The following is a 23,602-nucleotide window of genomic DNA, read 5'->3' on the forward strand; positions in this document are numbered from 1 at the left end:
AGTAGAAAAATAAGTCTATATACAATGTGAGCAAATGAGGTGAGATAAGGGAGGTAAAGGCAAAAATGCCATGGTGGCAAAGTAAATACAATATAGCAAGTAAAACACTGGAACGGTAGATTTGTAGTAGAAGAAAGTGCAAAGTAGAAATAATGGGCTGCAAAGGAGCAAAATAAATAAATAAATACAGTAGGGGAAGAGGTAGTTGTTTGGGCTAAATTATAGATGGGCTATGTACAGGTGCAGTGATCTGTGAGCTGCTCTGACAGCTGGTGCTTAAAGCTAGTGAGGGAGATAAGTGTTTCCAGTTTCAGAGATTTTTGTAGTTCGTTCCAGTCATTGGCAGCAGAGAACTGGAAGGAGAGACGGCCAAAGGAGGAATTGGCTTTGGGGGTGACCAGAGAGATATACCTGCTGGAGCGCGTGCTACAGGTGGGTGCTGCTATGGTGACCAGTGAGCGGAGATAAGGGGGGACTTTACCTAGCAGGGTCTTGTAGATGACCTGGAGCCAGTGGGTTTGGTGACGAGTATGAAGCGAGGGCCAGCCAACGAGAGCGTACAGGTCGCAGTGGTGGGTAGTATATGGGGCTTTGGTGACAAAACGGATGGCACTGTGATAGACTGCATCCAGTTTGTTGAGTAGGGTATTGGAGGCTATTTTGTAGAGGATCGGTAGGATGGTCAGTTTTACGAGGGTATGTTTGGCAGCATGAGTGAAGGATGCTTTGTTGCAAAATAGGAAGCCAATTCTAGATTTAACTTTGGATTGGAGATGTTTGATGTGAGTCTGGAAGGAGAGTTTACAGTCTAACCAGACACCTAGGTATTTGTAGTTGTCCACATATTCTAAGTCAGAGCCATCCAGAGTAGTGATGCTGGACAGGTGGGCAGGTGCAGGCAGCGATTGGTTGAAGAGCATGCATTTAGTTTTACTTGTATTTAAGAGCAGTTGGAGGCCACGGAAGGAGAGTTGTATGGCATTGAAGCTCGTCTGGAGGGTGTCCAAAGAAGGGCCAGAAGTATACAGAATGGTGACGTCTGCGTAGAGGTGGATCAGAGACTCACCAGCAGCAAGAGCGACATCATTGATGTATACAGAGAAAAGAGTTGGCCCAAGAATTGAACCCTGTGGCACCCCCATAGAGACTACCACAGGCCCGGGCAACAGGCCCTCCGATTTGACACACTGAACTCTATCAGAGAAGTAGTTGGTGAACCAGGCGAGGCAATCGTTTGAGAAACCAAGGCTACTGAGTCTGCCGATGAGGATGTGGTGATTGACAGAGTCGAAAGCCTTGGCCAGGTCAATGAATACGGCAGCACAGTATTGTTTCTTATCGATGGCGGTTACGATATCGTTTAGGACCTTGAGCGTGGCTGAGGTGCACCCGTGACCAGCTCTGAAACCAGATTGCATAGCGGAGAAGGTGCGGTGGGATTCGAAATGGTCGGTAATCTGTTTGTTGACTTGGCTTTCGAAGACCTTAGAAAGGCAGGGTAGAATAGATATAGGTCTGTAGCAGTTTGGGTCAAGAGTGTCACCTCCTTTGAAGAGGGGGATGACAGCAGCTGCTTTCTAATCTTTGGGGATCTCAGACGATACGAAGGAGAGGTTGAACAGGCTAGTAATAAGGGTTGCAACAATTGCAGAGGATAATTTTAGAAAGAAAGGGTCCAGATTGTCTAGCCCGGCTGATTTGTAGGGGTCCAGATTTTGCAGCTCTTTCAGAACATCAGCTGAATGGATTTGGGAGAAGAAGAAATGGGGAAGGCTTGGGCGAGTAGCTGTGGGGGGTGCAGTGCTGTTGACTGCAGTAGAGGTAGCCAGGTGGAAAGCATGGCCAGCCGTAGAAAAATGCTTATTGAAATTCTCAATTATAGTGGGTTTATCGGTGGTGATAGTTTCCTATCCTCAGTGCAGTGGGAAACTGGGAGGTGGTGTTCTTATTCTCCATGGACTTTACAGTGTCCCAGAACTTTTTTGAGTTTGTGTTGCAGGAAGCAAATTTCTGCTTGAAAAAGCTAGCCTTGGCTTTTCTAACTGCCTGTGTATATTGGTTTCTAACTTCCCTGAAAAGTTGCATATCACGGGGGCTGTTCGATGCTAATGCAGAACGCCACAGGATGTTTTTGTGTTGGTTAAGGGCAGTCAGGTCTGGGGAGAACCAAGGGCTATATCTGTTCCTGGTTCTAAATTTCTTGAAAGGGGCATGCTTATTTAAGATGGTGAGGAAGGCATTTAAAAATCATAACCAGGCATCCTCTACTGACGGGATGAGGTCAATATCATTCCAGGATACCCGGGCCAGGTCGATTAGAAAGACTTCCTCGCTGAAATGTTTCAGGGAGCGTTTGACAGTGATGAGTGGAGGTCGTTTGACCGCAGACCCATTACGGATGCAGGCAATGAGGCAGTGATCGCTGAGATCTTGGTTGAAAACAGCAGAGGTGTATTTAGAGGGCGAGTTGGTTAGGATGATATCTATGAGGGTGCCCGTGTTTACGGCTTTGGGGTGGTACCTGGTGGGTTCATTAATAATTAATAACTACTACTACTACTACCACCACCACCACCACCACCACTACTACCAACACCACTACCACCACCACCACCACTACTACCACCACTACTACCACCACCACCACCACTACCACTACTACTACCACTTATACTACCACTACCACTTCATTAGCTAGTTCTTACATACAGCTACTGTAGTATGGTTTCACTCATTTAATTCAAGGTATTGTAAAATGTCTATCTAAGAAAACTAGGCCTGGAGTCAAGGAAGATAATACATCATCTACGTTGTCCTTGTATCTTGTGCATTTTTTGCATTATATCTGGTAGTGCACTGCATTCTATTCTGTATGGGAAAAAAAACACTTAGACTACCTGCTGTTTCCCTGAGCAAGTCAAAATGGGAGCCGGTGGTACAGAGCCAGTGGTGTCGCTCACTAAATATGAATTGGCCGCCTGTGTGTGGACCAGTACTCACGCCTGCAGGGACTCCGTGACGGAGCCGATCTGGTTGACCTTGAGCAGCAGGCAGTTGCAGGCCTTGTCGGCCACACCCTTGGCGATGCGCTTGGGATTGGTGACGGTCAGATCATCACCCACCACCTGGATGCTGGTCTCCGCCGTGAACTTGGACCATGCAGCCCAGTCATCCTGGTCGAAGGGATCCTCAATGGACACCACTGTAGAAGACAGAGGGAGGATGGTTGTAATGGGTTAGTTGTTAGAGCACGTCGTTGAGGACACTACTGGGGAGAGAAGGGGTAAGCAACTTTAAAGCCTAATTGACTGCAATTAGACATTTATTGTTCAAGGGATTTATCTTTGGCTTCCATACATCAGGAATAACTCTAGTTAGAGAAGTATTCCAGTACGTTAAAGATCCACAGAGGCTCTGGCCTCTTACAGGGGGCGAAAGTCAGTCACTCAGCCTAACAGAAATGGCACCCTATTCCCTACATAGTGCACTACTATTAACCAGAGTCCTATGGGTAGTAGTGTGCCCTATAGGGAATAGGGTGCCATTTGGGACTGTGGCCGGAGTCTTAACAGTATAATGAGGATTAGTGTTTCTCTCAGTAGCAGACCTGGGTAATCCTTCATCTAGTGGTAGTGGCACTGCCGACCCCAGGCAACCTATCCCCCTTGGTGATGGGGGCTCTGGTGAAAAGTAGTGCACTATATAGGGAATAGGGCTCTGGTCTAAAGTAGTGCACTATATAGGGAATAGGGCTCTGGTCTAAAGTAGTGCACTATATAGGGAATAGGGCTCTGGTCTAAAGTAGTGCACTATATAGGGAATAGGGCTCTGGTCTAAAGTAGTGCACTATATAGGGAATAGGGCTCTGGTGAAAAGTAGTGTACTATATAGGGAATAGGGCTCTGGTCTAAAGTAGTGCACTATATAGGGAATAGGGCTCTGGTGAAAAGTAGTGCACTATATAGGGAATAGGGCTCTGGTCTAAAGTAGTGCACTATATAGGGAATAAGGCTCTGGTCAAAGTAGTGCACTATATAGGGAATAAGGCTCTGGTCAAAGTAGTGCACTATATAGGGAATAGGGCTCTGGTCTAAAGTAGTGCACTATATAGGGAATAGGGCTCTGGTCTAAAGTAGTGCACTATATAGGGAATAGGGCTCTGGTCTAAAGTAGTGCACTATATAGGGAATAGGGCTCTGGTCTAAAGTAGTGCACTATATAGGGAATAGGGCTCTGGTCAAAGTAGTGCACTATATAGGGAATAGGGCTCTGGTCAAAAGTAGTGCACTATCTAGGGAATAGGGTGGCATTTGGGGCGCATAAACACCAACCTGGGTAATCCTTGACGAAGCTCTTGTAGAGGTCTCCCAGCTGGTCTGGTGTGATGTAACGGCTGGGGTCGTCAGGTGACTTGAAGTCCAGGTCATATTTCCCATCCTTGTAGAACTCGGAGGCGGCCACGTCCATGCCGATCACAATCTTGTCGGTATAGCCGGCTTTGCCAATGGCTTCCTTCAGCAGCTCCAGAGCTGAGAGGAACATAGATAAAGTAGAGTTAAGATTCCCTCGCGATAAATAATGAGATTTGTTTGGCTTTATATATTAATTCATTCTTAGTCTCCCTGTCTGGCTCCTGACCTATATAGAGTGTTTATATGCTGTTTAATATGACATGTCGCCTATTTGAAACGATGTTCGCTTCTTACATTCACCTTTTCATGTTTATTCAAATACTTTTCATTCAAATCCATATGATTTAGTTTCAATACTTAAAAACCAATTGGTAGGTCCAGGTAGTCCCAGAAAATAGATGGGTGTTGGTTGACGATGGGTGTTGGTTAATGGTTAATAGATGGGTGTTGGTTAACGATGGGTGTTGGTTAACGATGGGTGTTGGTTAACGATGGGTGTTGGTTAACGGTTGGTGTTGGTTAATGGTTAATAGATGGGTGTTGGTTAATGATGGGTGTTGGTTAATGGTTAATAGATGGGTGTTGGTTAACGATGGGTGTTGGTTAACGATGGGTGTTGGTTAACGATGGGTGTTGGTTAACGGTGGGTGTTGGTTAACGGTGGGTGTTGGTTAACGGTGGGTGTTGGTTAACGGTGGGTGTTGGTTAACGGTGGGTGTTGGTTAATAGATGGGTGTTGGTTAATAGATGGGTGTTGGTTAATAGGTGGGTGTTGGTTAATAGATGGGTGTTGGTTAATAGATGGGTGTTGGTTAATAGGTGGGTGTTGGTTAATAGGTGGGTGTTGGTTAATAGGTGGGGTGTTGGTTAATAGGTGGGTGTTGGTTAATAGGTGGGTGTTGGTTAATAGATGGGTGTTGGTTAATAGATGGGTGTTGGTTAATAGGTGGGTGTTGGTTAATAGATGGGTGTTGGTTAATAGGTGGGTGTTGGTTAATAGGTGGGTGTTGGTTAATAGATGGGTGTTGGTTAATAGATGGGTGTTGGTTAATAGATGGGTGTTGGTTAATAGGTGGGTGTTGGTTAATAGGTGGGTGTTGGTTAATAGGTGGGTGTTGGTTAATAGATGGGTGTTGGTTAATAGATGGGTGTTGGTTAATAGGTGGGTGTTGGTTAATAGATGGGTGTTGGTTAATAGGTGGGTGTTGGTTAATAGATGGGTGTTGGTTAATAGATGGGTGTTGGTTAATAGGTGGGTGTTGGTTAATAGGTGGGTGTTGGTTAATAGGTGGGTGTTGGTTAATAGGTGGGTGTTGGTTAATAGGTGGGTGTTGGTTAATAGGTGGGTGTTGGTTAATAGGTGGGTGTTGGTTAATAGGTGGGTGTTGGTTAATAGGTGGGTGTTGGTTAATAGGTGGGTGTTGGTTAATAGATGGGTGTTGGTTAATAGATGGGTGTTGGTTAATAGATGGGTGTTGGTTAATAGATGGGTGTTGGTTAATAGATGGGTGTTGGTTAATAGATGGGTGTTGGTTAATAGGTGGGTGTTGGTTAATAGATGGGTGTTGGTTAATAGGTGGGTGTTGGTTAATAGATGGGTGTTGGTTAATAGGTGGGTGTTGGTTAATAGGTGGGTGTTGGTTAATAGGTGGGTGTTGGTTAATAGGTGGGTGTTGGTTAAACTGTGATTTTAATGAATGGAGTGAATTTGGAGCGGGATTACATTTTTTTTCTGTGAGTGTGGAAACGTTTTTTTTAGCAGAGCGTTAGGAAAGACATGGAGCGCCTGAGCGAAGGCACCGCTCCATGAGCGATGAGCGGGATTTCCAACCGCTCAACTCCGCTCACATGTGCTGATTGAAATACACAGAGCTACACTGAGTCAAACAGAGCTACAGCGGCTGCCCAGTCTGTACATTATTCAATATTGGATTGAGGCCTTCGTTTAGAAATCATCTGTCGCCACCGGAGTAGCACTCCTAGGCAATGAATAGAAAACGCCACACCAACATAGGGTCACGGTGGTGTGACCTCTACGGGAAGGGAAGATGGAGGCGAGGGGGCGAAGGAGTCTAAGGTGAAGCACTAGAGGGTTCTGGGAATGTTAAACTCAGTGGACATTCCCTCTCAGCTAAGGCACAGAAGTGTAAGGAAGCAACATCACAGCTCATTATCCAACTGAAGTGACGCTGCAGTGGAGCCATACTGCTGGTCATGTGACAACCGTCGCTGTAGACAGGGCTATATACATCTGACTGATTAATGGATTGATTGATTGATTGATTAACTGACTGACGCTCATCCTCTCTCTCACCTTCCTTGTTCTCCAGGATGTTGGGGGCGAAGCCTCCCTCGTCTCCCACGTTAGTGGCGTCCTGGCCGTACTTCTTCTTGATGACGTTCTTCAGGTTGTGGTAGACCTCGGCTCCGATCCTCATGGCCTCCTTGAAGGTGCTGGCTCCTATAGGGAGGATCATGAACTCCTGCATGGCCAGCTTGTTGCCTGCGTGGGAACCTCCATTGATCACGTTGAAGGCCTTGGACAAAGACGACAGAGGTTTGAACTTAAGTTTCAAATCATAACAAAATGAAAAAGTGTTCAAAGATGACTGGAGAAAGAGCAAAGCAATGTGTACATTGTAACGGAGGAGAGCTATGCCTGAGAGAGACGAGTTTCACCTTCAGACCAACATATCAGAGCAGCTCAGTGAACCACAGCGACACTAGACTGTATTATCCAGCTGAGCTAAAGCCTAAGCATTAGCTCGGGGAGCTAACGTACAGTTGAAGTCGGAAGTTTGCATCACCTTAGCCAAATACATTTAAACTAAGTTTTTCACAATTCCTGACATTTAATCCTAGTAAAAAATCCCTGTCTTAGGTCAGTTAGGATCACCACTTTATTTTAAGAATGTGAAATGTCAGAATAATAGTAGAGAGAATGATTTATTTCAGCTTTTATTTCTTTCATCACATTCCCAGTGGGTCAAAAGTTTACATACACTCAATTAATATTTGGTAGCATTGCCTTTAAATTGTTTAAATTGGGTCAAATGTTTCGGGTAGCCTTCCTCAAGCTTCCCACAATAAGTTGGGTGAAATTTGTCCCATTTCTCCTGACAGAGCTGGTGTAACTGAGTCAGGTTTGTAGGCCTCCTTGCTCAGACACGCTTTTTCAGTTCTGCCCACACATTTTCTATAGGATTGAGGTCAGGGCTTTGTGATGGCCACTCCAATAGCTTGACTTTGTTGTCCTTAAGCCATTTTGCTTGGGGTCATTGTCCATTTGGAAGACCCATTTGCGACCAAACTGTAACGGCCGTCGTTCAAATGAGACCAAGGTGCAGTGGAGGATGTGTTCATCTTACAAGATTTTAATAATCGAATGAACACTATACAAAAAGAACCAAAAAACGACCAGCAACAGTTCTGTCAGGAACAAACTAAACAGAAAACATTCACCTACAAACCCCAAAGGAAAAACAGGCTGCCTATGTATGACTCTCAATCAGCAACAACAATCTACAGCTGTTCCTGATTGAGAGCCATACACGGCCGAAACAACGTAACACACCAACATAGAAAAAGAAACCTAGAACACCCACCCATGTCACACCCTGGCCTAACCAAAAATAGAGAACAAAAAACCCTCTATGACCAGGGCGTTACACAAGCTTTAACTTCCTGACTGATGTCTTGAGATGTTGCTTCAATATATCCACATCATTTTCCTCCCTCATGATGGCATCTATTTTGTGAAGTGCACCAGTCCCTCCTGCAGCAAAGCACCCTCACAACATGATGCTGCCACCCCCATACTTCACGGTTGGGATGGTGTTCTTCGGCTTGCAAGCGTCCCCCTTTTTCCTCCAAACATAACGATGGTCATTTTGGCCAAACAGTTCTTTTTTTGTTTCATCAGACGAGAGGACATTTCTCCAAAAAGTACGATCTTTGTTCCCATGTGCAGTTGCAAACCGTAGTCTGGCTTTTTTTATGGCGGTTTTGGAGCAGTGGCTTCTTCATTGCTGAGCGGCCTTTCAGGTTATGTCGATATAGGACTTGTTTTACTGTGGATATAGATACTTTTGTACCTGTTTCCTCCAGCATCTTGACAAGGTCCTTTGCTGTTGTTCTGGGATTGGTTTGCACTTTCGCACCACAGTACGTTCATCTCTAGGAGACAGAACGCGTCTCCTTCCTGAGCGGTATGACGGCTGTGTGGTCCCATGGTGTTTATACTTGAGTACTATTGTTTGTACAGATGAACGTGGTACCTTCAGGCGTTTGGAAATTGCTCCCAAGGATGAACAAGAGTTGTGGAGGTCTACAATTTTTTTTCTGAGGTCTTGGCTGATTTCTTTTGATTTTCTCATGATGTCAAGCAAGAAGGCATGAGTTTGAACGTTTACCTTGAAATACATTCACAGTTGCACCTCCAATTGACTCAAATTATGTCAATTAGCCTATCAGGAGCTTCTAAAGCCATGACATCATTTTCTGGAATTTTCCAAGCTGTTTAAAGGCACAGTCAACTTAGTGTATGTAAACTTCTGACCCACTGGAATTGTGATACAGTGAATTATAAGTGAAATAATCTGTCCCTAAACAATTGTTGGAAAAATTACTTGTGTCATGCACAAAGTAGATGTCCTAACCGACTTGCCAAAACTATAGTTTGTTAACAAGACATTTGTGGAGTGCTTGAAAAACGAGTTTTAATGACTCCAACCTAAGTGTATGTAAACATCCGACTTCAACTGTAAATCAGCTTTAGCTCAGCAGGATAACACAGTCTTGATGCAAGGTCACATAAAAGTGACTCACACATTAGTAAACACAGACTTAAATGGGACTGTAAGGATGATGTTAAACTTAATGGGGACTGGAAGGATGACATTAAACTTAATGGGGACTGGAAGGATGACGATAAACTTAATGGGGACTGGAAGGATGACGATAAACTTAATGGGGACTGGAAGGATGACGTTAAACTTAATGGGGACTGGAAGGATGACGTTAAACTTAATGGGGACTGGAAGGATGACGTTAAACTTAATGGGGACTGGAAGGATGACATTAAACTTAATGGGGACTGGAAGGATGACGATAAACTTAATGGGGACTGGAAGGATGATGTTAAACTTAATGGGGACTGGAAGGATGATGTTAAACTTAATGGGGACTGGAAGGATGATGTTAAACTTAATGGGGACTGGAAGGATGACATTAAACTTAATGGGGACTGGAAGGATGACGTTAAACTGAATGGGGACTGGAAGGATGACGATAAACTGAATGGGGACTGGAAGGATGACGATAAACTTAATGGGGACTGGAAGGATGATGTTAAACTTAATGGGGACTGGAAGGATGACATTAAACTTAATGGGGACTGGAAGGATGACGTTAAACTTAATGGGGACTGGAAGGATGACGATAAACTTAATGGGGACTGGAAGGATGACGATAAACTTAATGGGGACTGGAAGGATGACGATAAACTTAATGGGGACTGGAAGGATGACGATAAACTTAATGGGGACTGGAAGGATGACGTTAAACTTAATGGGGACTTGAAGGATGACGATAAACTTAATGGGGACTGGAAGGATGACGATAAACTTAATGGGGACTGGTAGGATGACGATAAACTTAATGGGGACTGGAAGGATGACGATAAACTTAATGGGGACTGGTAGGATGACGATAAACTTAATGGGGACTGGAAGGATGACGATAAACTTACAGGGACTGGGAGGATGACATTGGGATTGCCAGCGAGGTCAGCGATGTGACGGTACAGGGGGACACCTTTCTCAGCAGCACCGGCCTTGCACACAGCCAGGGACACGCCCAGGATGGCATTGGCACCAAACTTAGCTGAGGGGGGGAACAGAAAACGAAGAGCCCATAAAACAAACAATTTCTGCCTTTTTTCAAATTGTTGATATGGGCTGTATTCAAGTTGACTGCTGTTCTTTTTGTTTGCATAGGCACTACAGAAGGTAACATGACATGTCTGTACTTGCATTGAAGCCTAGTACACTGGAATGCACTGCCTTCACTGTACACTCTCAACTCTATGCTAAAATTCCATATACCAACAAAAGGAAGTAACCTACACTTGTTCTCTGTGCCATCCATGTCCAGCATCAGCTTGTCAACCTTCTCCTGCTCCAGGACGTTGACATTCTGAACAACAGGACAGACAGACACAGAACACCAGTCATTAGGGAGGCAACAAACAGACAAAAGGTTAGTTCAAAGTTCAAAACAGGTTAGCTCAAAACACCCGTCTTGAAAGACGTTTAGGTTCACTAGTACACTACTACACACAGCATCTTGAGGTGCTACTAGCCAAGTTAGGTCAATTACCTGAGTCCTCCTGTAGCTCTGGTCACTGAGGTGAGTACAGTGTTGTATACATACAATAATAACATCTTACAGATAAGTTCAACAGACCAAGAGGATATATTGTATCTAACACACTCCATGGGGTAAAGAAGAACTCTAAACGGAACTTGAAGTGATGCGTCTTCTCTTACCCTCTGACTTCATTGTACTCGGTCAGGACTGTTCATAGCTGCTCTATGCCATACTGTACACTCTATGCAACACTGACTTGACACTAGCACAACATGCAGAATTGTTAGTCAAACAGTAAATGTTCCTACCTGCCGTACAAGTGCAGGTGCAATAGTTTTATTGATATGATCAACAGCTTTTGAGACACCTGCAGAGGGACAAGCAGAGCGTCACGACCCAGGGAGAAGTAGACCATGCAAGAGCAGCAGGCATTACTAGACGATCACAGAGCAAGAGCCTTAGATCTCGCTAATATTATCTGCTGTGGCGGCAGCAACTAGGCTGGTTAAACAAACATCAAGTGGAATGATCTACTATTGGGATCATGGGGTAATCACAGAAATAGAATGACAATATGGCCGCCGGCCGGTCCACCCATCACGGAACGTTGACTTGGAGGAATGTCTCTTCTAGTCATTATATTTTTATGGCCGTAATTAACGATTTAGAAAATCTGTGATCGTCTGTGAATGCCTGCCTCAGAGGTTAGTTAGTTGTCAAATCATGGCAAACCCACTGGAAAGTCATGCTTTCATCAACCAGTTCATTTCAGTGTTATCTCTGTCTTACTCCTGTTGCTCCTCCACACTGTGTATTTACCTGGTTACACAGAGCTGGGGCCAAGAACTCATTAATATGTTTAACAGCCCTTTTCACCCCTGACAGGAGAAGAGAAGGATGAAGTGTCAGAGAAAGGAATGATGAAGAACAAAAGGAAAGAAAGAAAAATGTAATGGAAAAATGTATAGAGTGTACTAGCCTGGTCCCAGATCTGTCTGTGCTGTCTTGCCAACTCCTATAGTTATTACCACGCCAACCACACGAGCTGGCCATACAGCACAACAAGATCTAGGACCAGGCTAGAGTACATAAACATTGGAAATGAAAGCAAACATTGGAAACTATGTCAACGATACATTCTAAGATTAATATGTTTCTAAAGTCCACTTAAAATACAGTGCGTATAGCCTAGTGAAAAGGTCTACACATACCTAGCACAGTCTTCACATTTTATTGCCTTAGAATTCTATCTAAAACTGGATTACATTTGAAAGTAAAAGAAAGTTATAGAAACATTTCCGATATATTAAAAAATAACATGTCTTGATTGCGTATGTCATCACACCCCTTTGTTAATACTTGATGGAAGCACCTTTGGCAGCTATTACAGCTGTGAACCATTTTGAATAAGATTCTACCAACCATTTTGAATAAGATTCTACCAACCATTTTGAATAAGATTCTACCAACCATTTTGAATAAGATTCTACCAACCATTTTGAATAAGATTCTACCAACTTTGCACAACTCTTACAACCCATAATGACAAAGCGAGAATTTTTTGCAACTTTATAAAAAAGAAAAAGCAGAAATACCTTATTTACATAAGTATTCAGACCCTTTGCTATGAGACTCGAAATTAAGCTCATAATTATTCTTGAGATGTTTCTACAACTTAATTGGAGTCCACCTGTGGTAAATTCAATTGATTGGACATGATTTGGAAAGGCACACACCTGTCTATATAAGGTCCCACAGTTGTTAGAGCAAAAAACTAAGCCATGAGGTAAAATTCATTGTCTGTAGGATTGTGTGGAGGCACAGATCTGGGGAAGGGTACCAAAACATGTCTGCGGCATTGAAGGTCCCCAAGAACAAAGTGGCCTCCATCATGCTTAAATGGAAGAAGTTTGGAACCACTAAGACTCTTCCTAGACCTGGCCGCCTGGCCAAACTGAGCAATCGAGGGAGAAGGGACTTGGTCAGGCAGGTGACCAAGAACCTGATGGTCACTCTAACAGAACTCCAGAGTTCCTCTGTGGAGATGGGAGAACCTTCCAGAAGGACAACCATCTCTGCAGCACTCCACCAATCAGGCCTTTACGGTAGAGTGGCCAGACGGAAGCCACTCCCCAGTAAAAGGCACATGACAGCCCACTTGGAGTTTTCCAAAAGGCACCTAAAGGACTCTGACCATGAGAAACAAGATTCTCTGGTCTGATGAAACCAAGATTGAACTCTTTGGCATGAATGCAAAGCGTCACGTCTGGAGGAAACCTGGCACCATCCCTACGGTGAAGCATGGTGGTGGCAGAATCATGCTGTGTGGATGTTTTTCAGTGGCAGGGACTGGGAGACCAGTTAGCTTCGGGGGGAAAGACAAACGGAGCAAAGTACAGAGAGATCCTTGATGAAAACCTGCTCCAGAGCGCTCAGGACCTCAGACTGGGGCGAAGGTTCACCTTCCAACAGGACAACGACCCTAAGCACACAGCCAAGACAACACAGGAGTGGCTTCAGGACAAGTCTCTGAATGTCCTTGAGTGGCCGAGCCAGAGCCCAGACTTGAACCCGATCGAACATCTCTGGAGACCTGAAAATAGCTGTGCAGCGACGTTCCCCATCCAACCTGACAGAGCTTGAGAGGATCTGCAGAGAAGAATGGGAGAAACTCCCCAAATACAGGTGTGCCAAGCTTGTAGTGTCATACCCAAGAAGACTCAAGGCTGTAATCACTGCCAAAGGTGCTTCAACAATGTACTGAGTAAAGAGTCTGAATACTTATGTAAATTTGATATTTCTGTTTTTTTATTTTTATACATTTGCAAAAATGTCTAAAAACGTGTTTTTGCTTTGGCATTGGGAATTGTGTGTAGATTGATGAGGGGAAAAAACTATTTATAAGGTTGTAACGTAACAAAATGTGGAAAAAGTCAAGGGGTCTGAATACTTTCCAAATCCACTGTATATCAACTGTTTTAATTTGAAGGCAGAAAAATGTGAAGACTGTGCAAGGGGTGTGTAAACTTTCACTGTAAATGACTGGCAACTAGCTAGTCCAATCAGAACAGGGAGTGTTACTAGCTAGTCCAATCAGAACAGGGAGTGTTACTAGCTAGTCCAATCAGAACAGGGAGTGTTACTAGCTAGTCCAATCAGAACAGGGAGTGTTACTAGCTAGTCCAATCAGAACAGGGAGTGTTACTAGCTAGTCCAATCAGAACAGGGAGTGTTACTAGCTAGTCCAATCAGAAGAGGGAGTGTTACTAGCTAGTCCAATCAGAACAGGGAGTGTTACTAGCTAGTCCAATCAGAAGAGGGAGTGTTACTAGCTAGTCCAATCAGAAGAGGGAGTGTTACTAGCTAGTCCAATCAGAACAGGGAGTGTTACTAGCTAGTCCAATCAGAACAGGGAGTGTTACTAGCTAGTCCAATCAGAACAGGGAGTGTTACTAGCTAGTCCAATCAGAACAGGGAGTGTTACCAGCTAGTCCAATCAGAACAGGGAGTGTTACCAGCTAGTCCAATCAGAAGAGGGAGTGTTACTAGCTAGTCCAATCAGAACAGGGAGTGTTACTAGCTAGTCCAATCAGAACAGGGAGTGTTACTAGCTAGTCCAATCAGAACAGGGAGTGTTACCAGCTAGTCCAATCAGAAGAGGGAGTGTTACTAGCTAGTCCAATCAGAACAGGGAGTGTTACTAGCTAGTCCAATCAGAACAGGGAGTGTTACTAGCTAGTCCAATCAGAACAGGGAGTGTTACCAGCTAGTCCAATCAGAACAGGGAGTGTTACTAGCTAGTCCAATCAGAACAGGGAGTGTTACTAGCTAGTCCAATCAGAAGAGGGAGTTGTGCGTACCTTTGCCCAGGTAGCGTGTCTTGTCGTTGTCACGGAGCTCCAGAGCTTCATAGATACCAGTAGAGGCACCGCTCGGGACTGCAGCCCTGAACAGACCTGGAGAACACAGAATAAGAGAGGATGTAATGAGTCTATTTCATCTGAGGATGAAAGATAAGATGTTAATGAGTCTATTTCATCTCTATTTACTGAAAAAATGTAGGATGAAACCTGAAGAAGACAGAAGTGAACCATGTGGCAGAACAGCACAAACTATGGAGTTCTGTCCTTGACCTGTTCTTGTCTATTGATGTTTTGTATTATGTAATTCTGTATTATGTTTCATGTTTTCTGTGGACCCCAGGAAGAGTAGCTGCTGCTTTTGAAACAGCTATTGGGGATCCAAATAAAATATCAATACCAAATCAGGTCCGGTATTCACAAACTGATTTGAAACCAGGTCCGGTATCCACAAACTGATCTGAAACCAGGTCCAGTATTCACAAACTGATCTGAAACCAGGGCCGGTAGCAACAAACTAATCTGAAACCAGGGCCGGTATCCACAAACTGATCTGAAACCAGGTCCGGTATCCACAAACTGATCTGAAACCAGGGCCGGTAGCCACAAACTGATCTGAAACCAGGGCCGGTAGCAACAAACTGATCTGAAACCAGGTCCGGTATCCACAAACTGATCTGAAACCAGGTCCGGTATTCACAAACTGATCTGAAACCAGGTCCAGTATTCACAAACTGATCTGAAACCAGGTCCGGTATCCACAAAGTGTTGCAGAGTAATAGTGCTGACCTAGGATCAGTTTTGTCTTTTAATCCATAATGAATAAGAGAGACGCTTTGTAAATATGGGCCTAGACTACATTACTGATCCAGTTCCTAACACATTGACTGATCCAGACTATATTACTGATCCAGACTATATTACTGATCCAGACTATATTACCGATCCAGACTATATGACCGATCCAGACTATATGACCGATCCAGACTATATGACCGATCCAGACTATATTACTGATCCAGACTATATTACTGATCCAGACTATATTACCGATCCAGTTCCTAACACATTGACCGATCCAGACTATATTACTGATCCAGACTATATTACTGATCCAGTTCCTAACACATTGACTGATCCAGACTATATTACCGATCCAGACTATATTACTGATCCAGACTATATTACTGATCCAGTTCCTAACACATTGACTGATCCAGACTATATTACCGATCCAGACTATATTACTGATCCAGACTATATTACTGATCCAGTTCCTAACACATTGACTGATCCAGACTATATTACTGATCCAGTTCCTAACACATTGACTGATCCAGACTATATTACTGATCCAGACTATATTACTGATCCAGACTATATTACCGATCCAGACTATATTACCGATCCAGTTCCTAACACATTGACTGATCCAGACTATATTACCGATCCAGACTATATTACTGATCCAGACTACATTACTGATCCAGACTATATTACCGATCCAGACTATATTACCGATCCAGTTCCTAACACATTGACTGATCCAGACTGTATTACTGATCCAGTAATAATAATAATATCAATATAAATTAAAATAATAATATTTTGTTATAATATGATGGCTGCCTATTTGGTATTTACTATGTAGTGAAAACAACAGGAAAGAATTCCATCACTCATACGTTAATCCCATTTTGTTGCCTGAAGAGAGAGGGAGGGTCGCTGCCTGGTCATACATGCTAAGCAGATCAATGTAATGTAACAGGCTTGGACAACGAAGAAAAGCTCTCTACTGAGTATCTGCAGATACAGTATAAGATCACCAGGCGCAACGCCAAGCGTCGGCTGGAGTGGCGTAAAGCTCGCCGCCATTGGACTCTGGAGCAGTGGAAACGTGTTCTCTGGAGTGATCTGGCAGTCGGACGGATGAATCTGGGTTTGGTGGATGCCAGGAGAATGCTACCTGCCCCAATACATAGTGCCAACTGTAAAGTTTGGTGGAGGAGGAATAATGGTCTGGGGCTGTTTTTCATGGTTCGGGCTAGGTCCCTTAGTTCCAGTGAAGGGAAATCTTAACAGTTTGGGGAAGGCCCTTTCCTGTTTCAGCATGACAATATCCCTTCGCACAAAGCATACAGAAACGGTTTGTTGAGATCGGTGTGGAAGAACTTGAACGGCCTACACAGAGCCCTGACCTCAACCCCATCGAACACCTTTGGGATGAATTGGAACGCAGACTGCGAGCCAGGCCTGAATTCACCCTTTAACCGAGAAAAATACTGCAGTAAGTTCATCTTTTGAAATCGTAGGTATATTTTTATATCATAGGCCTATATTCCGTTAGATACCTTTGTCTACCTACTAATAGCCTAATATGGCTTTTATTTTGTGGTTAGAAAACCCATCAGTCAGAGGGTGTGAAAGTCACTTTCACCCCAGAGGATTCCTACTGGATCTGAAAATAGAAACGGAAACAAAAGACAATACAGAGAATGTAATGCAAGCCCCCTTATGTCATATATCAGAGACACGTTACATCTGGCTGCCTTTCTGCTCCAACAATACGTTTTTTATAAAGCAGCAGGCAGCACAAATTGTGCATCCCAAATGGCACCCTATTCCCTATTCCCTATTCCCTAGATCAGTGTTTCCCAACTCTAGGCACTCGAGTACCACAAATAGTACATCTTTTTTTTGTGGCCACGGACAAGTACACCTTATTCTACTTGTCAACCAATCATCAAGCAAGTTGAATCAGGTGTTTTTGTCTGGGGACTGCAGTTAGGGGTACTGGAGGACTGGAGTTGGACTGTTAGGGGTACTGGAGGACTGGAGTTGGACTGTTAGGGGTACCGGAGGACTGGAGTTGGACTGTTAGGGGTACTGGAGGACTGGAGTTGGACTGTTAGGGGTACTGGAGGACTGGAGTTGGACTGTTAGGGGTACTGGAGGACTGGAGTTGGACTGTTAGGGGTACCGGAGGACTGGAGTTGGACTGTTAGGGGTACCGGAGGACTGGAGTTGGACTGTTACGGATACTGGAGGACTGGAGTTGGACTGTTAGGGGTACTGGAGGACTGGAGTTGGACTGTTAGGGGTACTGGAGGACTGGAGTTGGACTGTTACGGATACTGGAGGACTGGAGTTGGACTGTTAGGGGTACCGGAGGACTGGAGTTGGACTGTTACGGGTACTGGAGGACTGGAGTTGGACTGTTAGGGGTACTGGAGGACTGGAGGAGGTCTCAGGGTGATGATGTCTCATAGTGATTTTCTAGAAGGTCTTTGTCCCTAGTTGTAAAATGTGTGATAGCACCGCAGCAATGGCAGCTCCCTCTGTGTTACTACTCTTTCATTCATCCCTCCATCCCATCCACTCTGTGTTACTACTCTTTCATTCATCCCTCCATCCCATCCACTCTGTGTTACTACTCTTTCATTCATCCCTCCATCCCATCCACTTTTCCCCACATGGATTTGACCCTATCACAAAAAAAATGTATGTATACTGTACAAGAAATTGCTCACGTATACCCTTTAAATCATACAGTATATAATTGGAAAGCTTGGGTTCACAGCTATCCATCAAGCACATCTTCAGGAATGTTCAGATAAAACAGAACTTTGACCTTCGACCTCTAGGATATATATATCATAATTACCTGAATAAATTGCTTAAAAAAAAAAGAAAACCCTGATAGATTTTAAACGTTGTTTTACAAGTGGTTCTGAAAGGTCATAACGTCACCTTTCAAATAATATATAATATAATCAACTATGAAAGCACCAGCTATAAAACTATTGTTTAAAGATAGCACAACTGACATTTGACTGTTGGAAATTTAGTCATAGAATTCAACTTTAGCGTACTGTGTGTGTGTGTGTGTGTGTGTGTGTGTCAAATGGTTTCCCTTTTCACTACATAGTACACTACTTTCGACCATGGATCATAAGGGTGCACTTAAAAGTAATAGTAGTGCTAAAGTAGTGGCATTTGGGAAACAGCCTGGTTTGGGTTTTCTGTTTTCCTCCGGTGACAGATTGGAAATGGAGGGATAGAACTTAATGACAGACTCCTAAATGACTTCCTCACAACGAAGAACGTAATAAAACACTTGACATTCCTGAATTTAATTCAGCTTCTTGCCTTCACCTGATTTTATATATTTGGGTGTGATAAGAAGTATTTTGCTGTGTGTACTCCCTAGTTTAATGATTAACAGATTGTAAATTAAACTATTTATTTAAATATTTATCTTAGTAAGCGTGCACTATGTCTATTCCATTGTCGATGTGCAAATGGAAACATAGTAGCATTGATTTCTCAACATCCTCTGAAAGAGAACCACTAAATAACCACAGTTGGCTACATTGTATCAGCAACAGATTGCTACATTTAATATTCTGTACACCCTAGAACTAACTGGCAGCCAGCATCTGGTAGTTGGACAAACTGCATAGCATCGAATGGCAAGCAAACAATAGTGAACTGTCTTCATCTATTAAAAATGCACCTTTAGGTGGGGGGGGGGGGGGGGGGGGGGGGGGGGGGGGGGTACTGTCACGCCCTGACCAGTATAAGGGTTATTTGTTATTGTAGTTTGGTCAGGACGTGGCAGAGGGTATTTTGTTTATGTGGTTCGGGGTGGTGATTTATGTAGTAGGGTGTTTGATTTATTATTTCCGGGTTTTGGTCTATGTTCTATAATTTTATGTTCTGTAATTCTATGTTTTTCTGGTTTGTTGTATGTCTATGTTTAGGTTGATGGGGGGGTTGGACTCTCAATTGGACGCAGGTGCATTCTCGTTGCCTCTGATTGAGAGTCCTATATATGGGTAATTGTTTGGTTTGGTGTTGTGGGAGATTGTTTCTTGTTTTGCCTGTGTGAGCATGACAAGACTGTTTTGTTGTTCGTGCGTTCTGTTATTTTGGTGTTCTCTTTATTTAAATAAATACAAGATGAGCATCCACATTCCTGCTGCGTTTTGGTCCTCCATTCCCGACGACAGCCGTTACACAAGCAAACAACAGGGAACTGTCTTCATCTATTAAAAATGGTACAGAAAGGTGTGGCAGAGTATTTCAGTAGTGAGAAAACAGTATTATATAGCTGCACCTTGACTTCCTTTCCTCTCCCCCAGACTCACTCACTGCCATTTCAAAATTTCACTCTGTGTGCTACAAATACATGTTAAAACTTGTCACTCTGATCTTAAAGGGATAGCGCGAGATTTTGACAATCAAGCAATTTTTCTACTTACCCCGTGTCAAAATGAACCATTTGTATGTCTCTGCGTACAGTTTGAAGAAGTGGAAGGTTGTTTTGCAAGCCATTGCTAACTAGCGTTAGCACAATGACTGGAAGTATATGGGAACAGCTAGCAGTCATTGCTCGAATGCTAGTTAACAATTGCGCTAACGCTAGCTAGCAACTTCCTTCATACTGCACGCAGAGACATTAACAAAGTATCCATGAATTCATCTGACTCTGGGTAAGTAGAAAAAGAGCTTAATTGCTCAAATCTCGACAGTATCCCTTTCAAATGTTCTGCTGCTAAATGACTACAGGGAAAACACTGATTCTACTGTATGTGTCTCAGTATGACCAACATTTACCAGTAGGAACCATCACAGTAACACAGTAGAGCTGTCCAAGCAGTGAACCATTACAGTAACACAGTAGAGCTGTCCAAGCAGTGAACCATTACAGTAACACAGTAGAGCTGTCCAAGCAGTGAACCATTACAGTAACACAGTAGAGCTGTCCAAGCAGTGAACCATTACAGTAATACAGTAGAGCTGTCCAAGCAGTGAACCATTACAGTAACACAGTAGAGCTGTCCAAGCAGTGAACCATTACAGTAACACAGTAGAGCTGTCCAAGCAGTGTACCATTACAGTAACACAGTAGAGCTGTCCAAGCAGTGAACCATTACAGTAACACAGTAGAGCTGTCCAAGCAGTGAACAATTACAGTAACACAGTAGAGCTGTCCAAGCAGTGAACCATTACAGTAACACAGTAGAGCTGTCCAAGCAGTGAACCATTAGAGTAACACAGTAGAGCTGTCCAAGCAGTGATCCATTACAGTAACACAGTAGAGCTGTCCAAGCAGTGAACCATTACAGTAACACAGTAGAGCTGTCCAAGCAGTGTACCATTACAGTAACACAGTAGAGCTGTCCAAGCAGTGAACCATTACAGTAACACAGTAGAGCTGTCCAAGCAGTGAACAATTACAGTAACACAGTAGAGCTGTCCAAGCAGTGAACCATTACAGTAACACAGTAGAGCTGTCCAAGCAGTGAACCATTACAGTAACACAGTAGAGCTGTCCAAGCAGTGATCCATTACAGTAACACAGTAGAGCTGTCCAAGCAGTGAACCATTACAGTAACACAGTAGAGCTGTCCAAGCAGTGAACAATTACAGTAACACAGTAGAGCTGTCCAAGCAGTGAACCATTACAGTAACACAGTAGAGCTGTCCAAGCAGTGAACCATTACAGTAACATAGTAGAGCTGTCCAAGCAGTGTACCATTACAGTAACACAGTAGAGCTGTCCAAGCAGTGAACCATTACAGTAACACAGTAGAGCTGTCCAAGCAGTGAACCATTACAGTAACACAGTAGAGCTGTCCAAGCAGTGTACCATTACAGACAGTAGGTATTTTCACTCCCCCAAAACAATCTGATCTGCTGGCTCTCTCTAGTAGGTTGTAGGATGTACAGTAGGCTACCCTTACCATGGAGCTAACTCACTCTGCCAGCCTGGAGCTAACTCACTCTGCCAGCCTGGAGCTAACTCACTCTGCCAGCCTGGAGCTAACTCACTCTGCCAGTTGGAAAGGGACTAGCCTGGAGCTAACTCACTCTACCAGTTGGAGAGGGACTAGCATGGAGCTAACTCACTCTGCCAGTGGGAAAGGGACTAGCCTGGAGCTAACTCACTCTGCCAGTGGGAGAGGGACTAGCATGGAGCTAACTCACTCTGCCAGTGGGAAAGGGACTAGCCTGGAGCTAACTCACTCTGCCAGTTGGAGAGGGACTAGCATGGAGCTAACTCACTCTGCCAGTGGGAAAGGGACTAGCCTGGAGCTAACTCACTCTGCCAGTGGGAGAGGGACTAGCCTGGAGCTAACTCACTCTGCCAGTTAAAAAGGGACTAGCCTGGAGCTAACTCACTCTGCCAGTTGGAAAGGGACTAGCATGGAGCTAACTCACTCTGCCAGTGGGAGAGGGACTAGCCTGGAGCTAACTCACTCTGCCAGTTAAAAAGGGACTAGCCTGGAGCTAACTCACTCTGCCAGTAGGAGAGGGACTAGCCTGGAGCTAACTCACTCTGCCAGTTGGAGAGGGACTAGCCTGGAGCTAACTCACTCTGCCAGTGGGAGAGGGACTAGCCTGGAGCTAACTCACTCTGCCAGTAGGAGAGGGACTAGCCTGGAGCTAACTCACTCACTCTGCCAGTTGGAGAGGGACTAGCCTGGAGCTAACTCACTCTGCCAGTTGGAAAGGGACTAGCCTGGAGCTAACTCACTCTGCCAGTTGGAGAGGGACTAGCCTGGAGCTAACTCACTCTGCCAGTTGGAGAGGGACTAGCCTGGAGCTAACTCACTCTGCCAGTTGGAAAGGGACTAGCATGGAGCTAAAACTATTGGTGTTATGTCATGTCTTGTTAATTGTTGTATTTCTGAATTGAATTGATTTGAATTAACATTTGGGAACACAGAGAAACAGACAGGCCAAGTGCTGGAATACCGAAAATACCTATTGATTAAAACTATTGATTAACGCTATTGATTAAAGCTATTGATTAACGCTATTGATTAACGCTATTGATTAACGCTATTGATTAACGCTATTGATTAACACTATTGATTAAAGCTATTGATTAAAGCTATTGATTAAAGCTATTGATTAAAGCTATTGCTTAACGCTATTGATTAACATAGCAGAGCTATTATGAACATATTGGAACCTCTGCATTGCAGTCCACTTAATTCCAATAAGGCAGGACATGTCTTGTCAACAACAAGCTATTGTTAACCAAAGCAGGTGTTGACCTTTCCATCACTTATAATGTGGAATGTTCCGGAATGAATGTTACTTCTTCCAATTCCAAGATCTAAGAAATAATTGTATACTTTAAATTCATGGCGATACAGTACATTTAGAAAGTACTACAACCTTATTACGTTACAACCTTATTCTAAAATGGATTAAATAAAAAAAATTGTCCTCATCAATCTACACACAATACCCCATAATGACAAAACTGAAATAATCACATTTACATAAGTATTCAGACCCTTTACTCAGTACTTTGTTGAAGCACCTTTGGCAGCGATTGGTGGGAGAAGGGCCTTGGTCAGGGAGGTCCCTCTGACAGAACTCCAGAGTTCCTCTGTGGAGATGGGAGAACCTTCCAGAAGGACAACCATCTCTGCAGCACTCCACCAATCAGGCGTTTATGGTAGAGTGGTCAGATGGAAGACACTCCTCAGTATAAGGCACATGACAGCCCACTTGGAGTTTGCCAAAAGGCACCTAAAGACTCTCAGACCATGAGAAACAAGATTCTCTGGTCTGATGAAACCAAGATTGAACTCTTTGGCCTGATTGCCAAGAATCACGTCTGGAGGAAACCTGGCACCATCCCTTCGGTGAAGCATGGTGGTGGCAGCATCATGCTGTGGAGATGTTTTTCAGTGGCAGGGACTGAAAAGCTAGTCAGGATCGAGGGAAAGATGAACGGAGCAAGGTACAGAGAGATCCTTGATGAAAACCTGCTCCAGAGCACTCAGGACCTCAGACTGGGGCGAAGGTTCACCTTCCAACAGGACAACAACCCAAAGCACACAGCCAAGACAACACAGGAGAGGCTTCAGGACAAGTCTCTGAATGTCCTTCAGTGGCCCAGCCAGAGCCCGGACTTGAACCCGATCGAACATCTCT

The 23,602-nt window shown here is 44.0% G+C and overlaps 1 protein-coding gene across 2 annotated transcripts in view; it reads right to left on the bottom strand.

Moving 5' to 3' along the window:
* eno1a (enolase 1a, (alpha)) overlaps positions 1-23,602 on the bottom strand; it is a 32,619-nt gene that overhangs the window by 4,588 nt on the left and 4,429 nt on the right. The window contains exons 3-9 of one of the 2 annotated variants that reach the window (XM_029718375.1): positions 14,642-14,737; positions 11,090-11,148; positions 10,538-10,607; positions 10,162-10,295; positions 6,727-6,949; positions 4,332-4,529; positions 3,001-3,202 (exon numbers count right to left, since the gene is read on the bottom strand). In XM_029718375.1, the coding sequence (XP_029574235.1) occupies positions 3,001-3,202; positions 4,332-4,529; positions 6,727-6,949; positions 10,162-10,295; positions 10,538-10,607; positions 11,090-11,148; positions 14,642-14,737 (982 nt within the window). Of the gene's footprint in view, positions 1-3,000; positions 3,203-4,331; positions 4,530-6,726; positions 6,950-10,161; positions 10,296-10,537; positions 10,608-11,089; positions 11,149-11,600; positions 11,660-14,641; positions 14,738-23,602 lie in introns of both variants that reach the window. The other variant, XM_029718376.1, reaches the window with a different exon arrangement.

Source organism: Salmo trutta, chromosome 28 (assembly GCF_901001165.1).
Source record: "Salmo trutta chromosome 28, fSalTru1.1, whole genome shotgun sequence".
In the NCBI taxonomy this organism is placed as follows: domain Eukaryota; kingdom Metazoa; phylum Chordata; class Actinopteri; order Salmoniformes; family Salmonidae; genus Salmo; species Salmo trutta.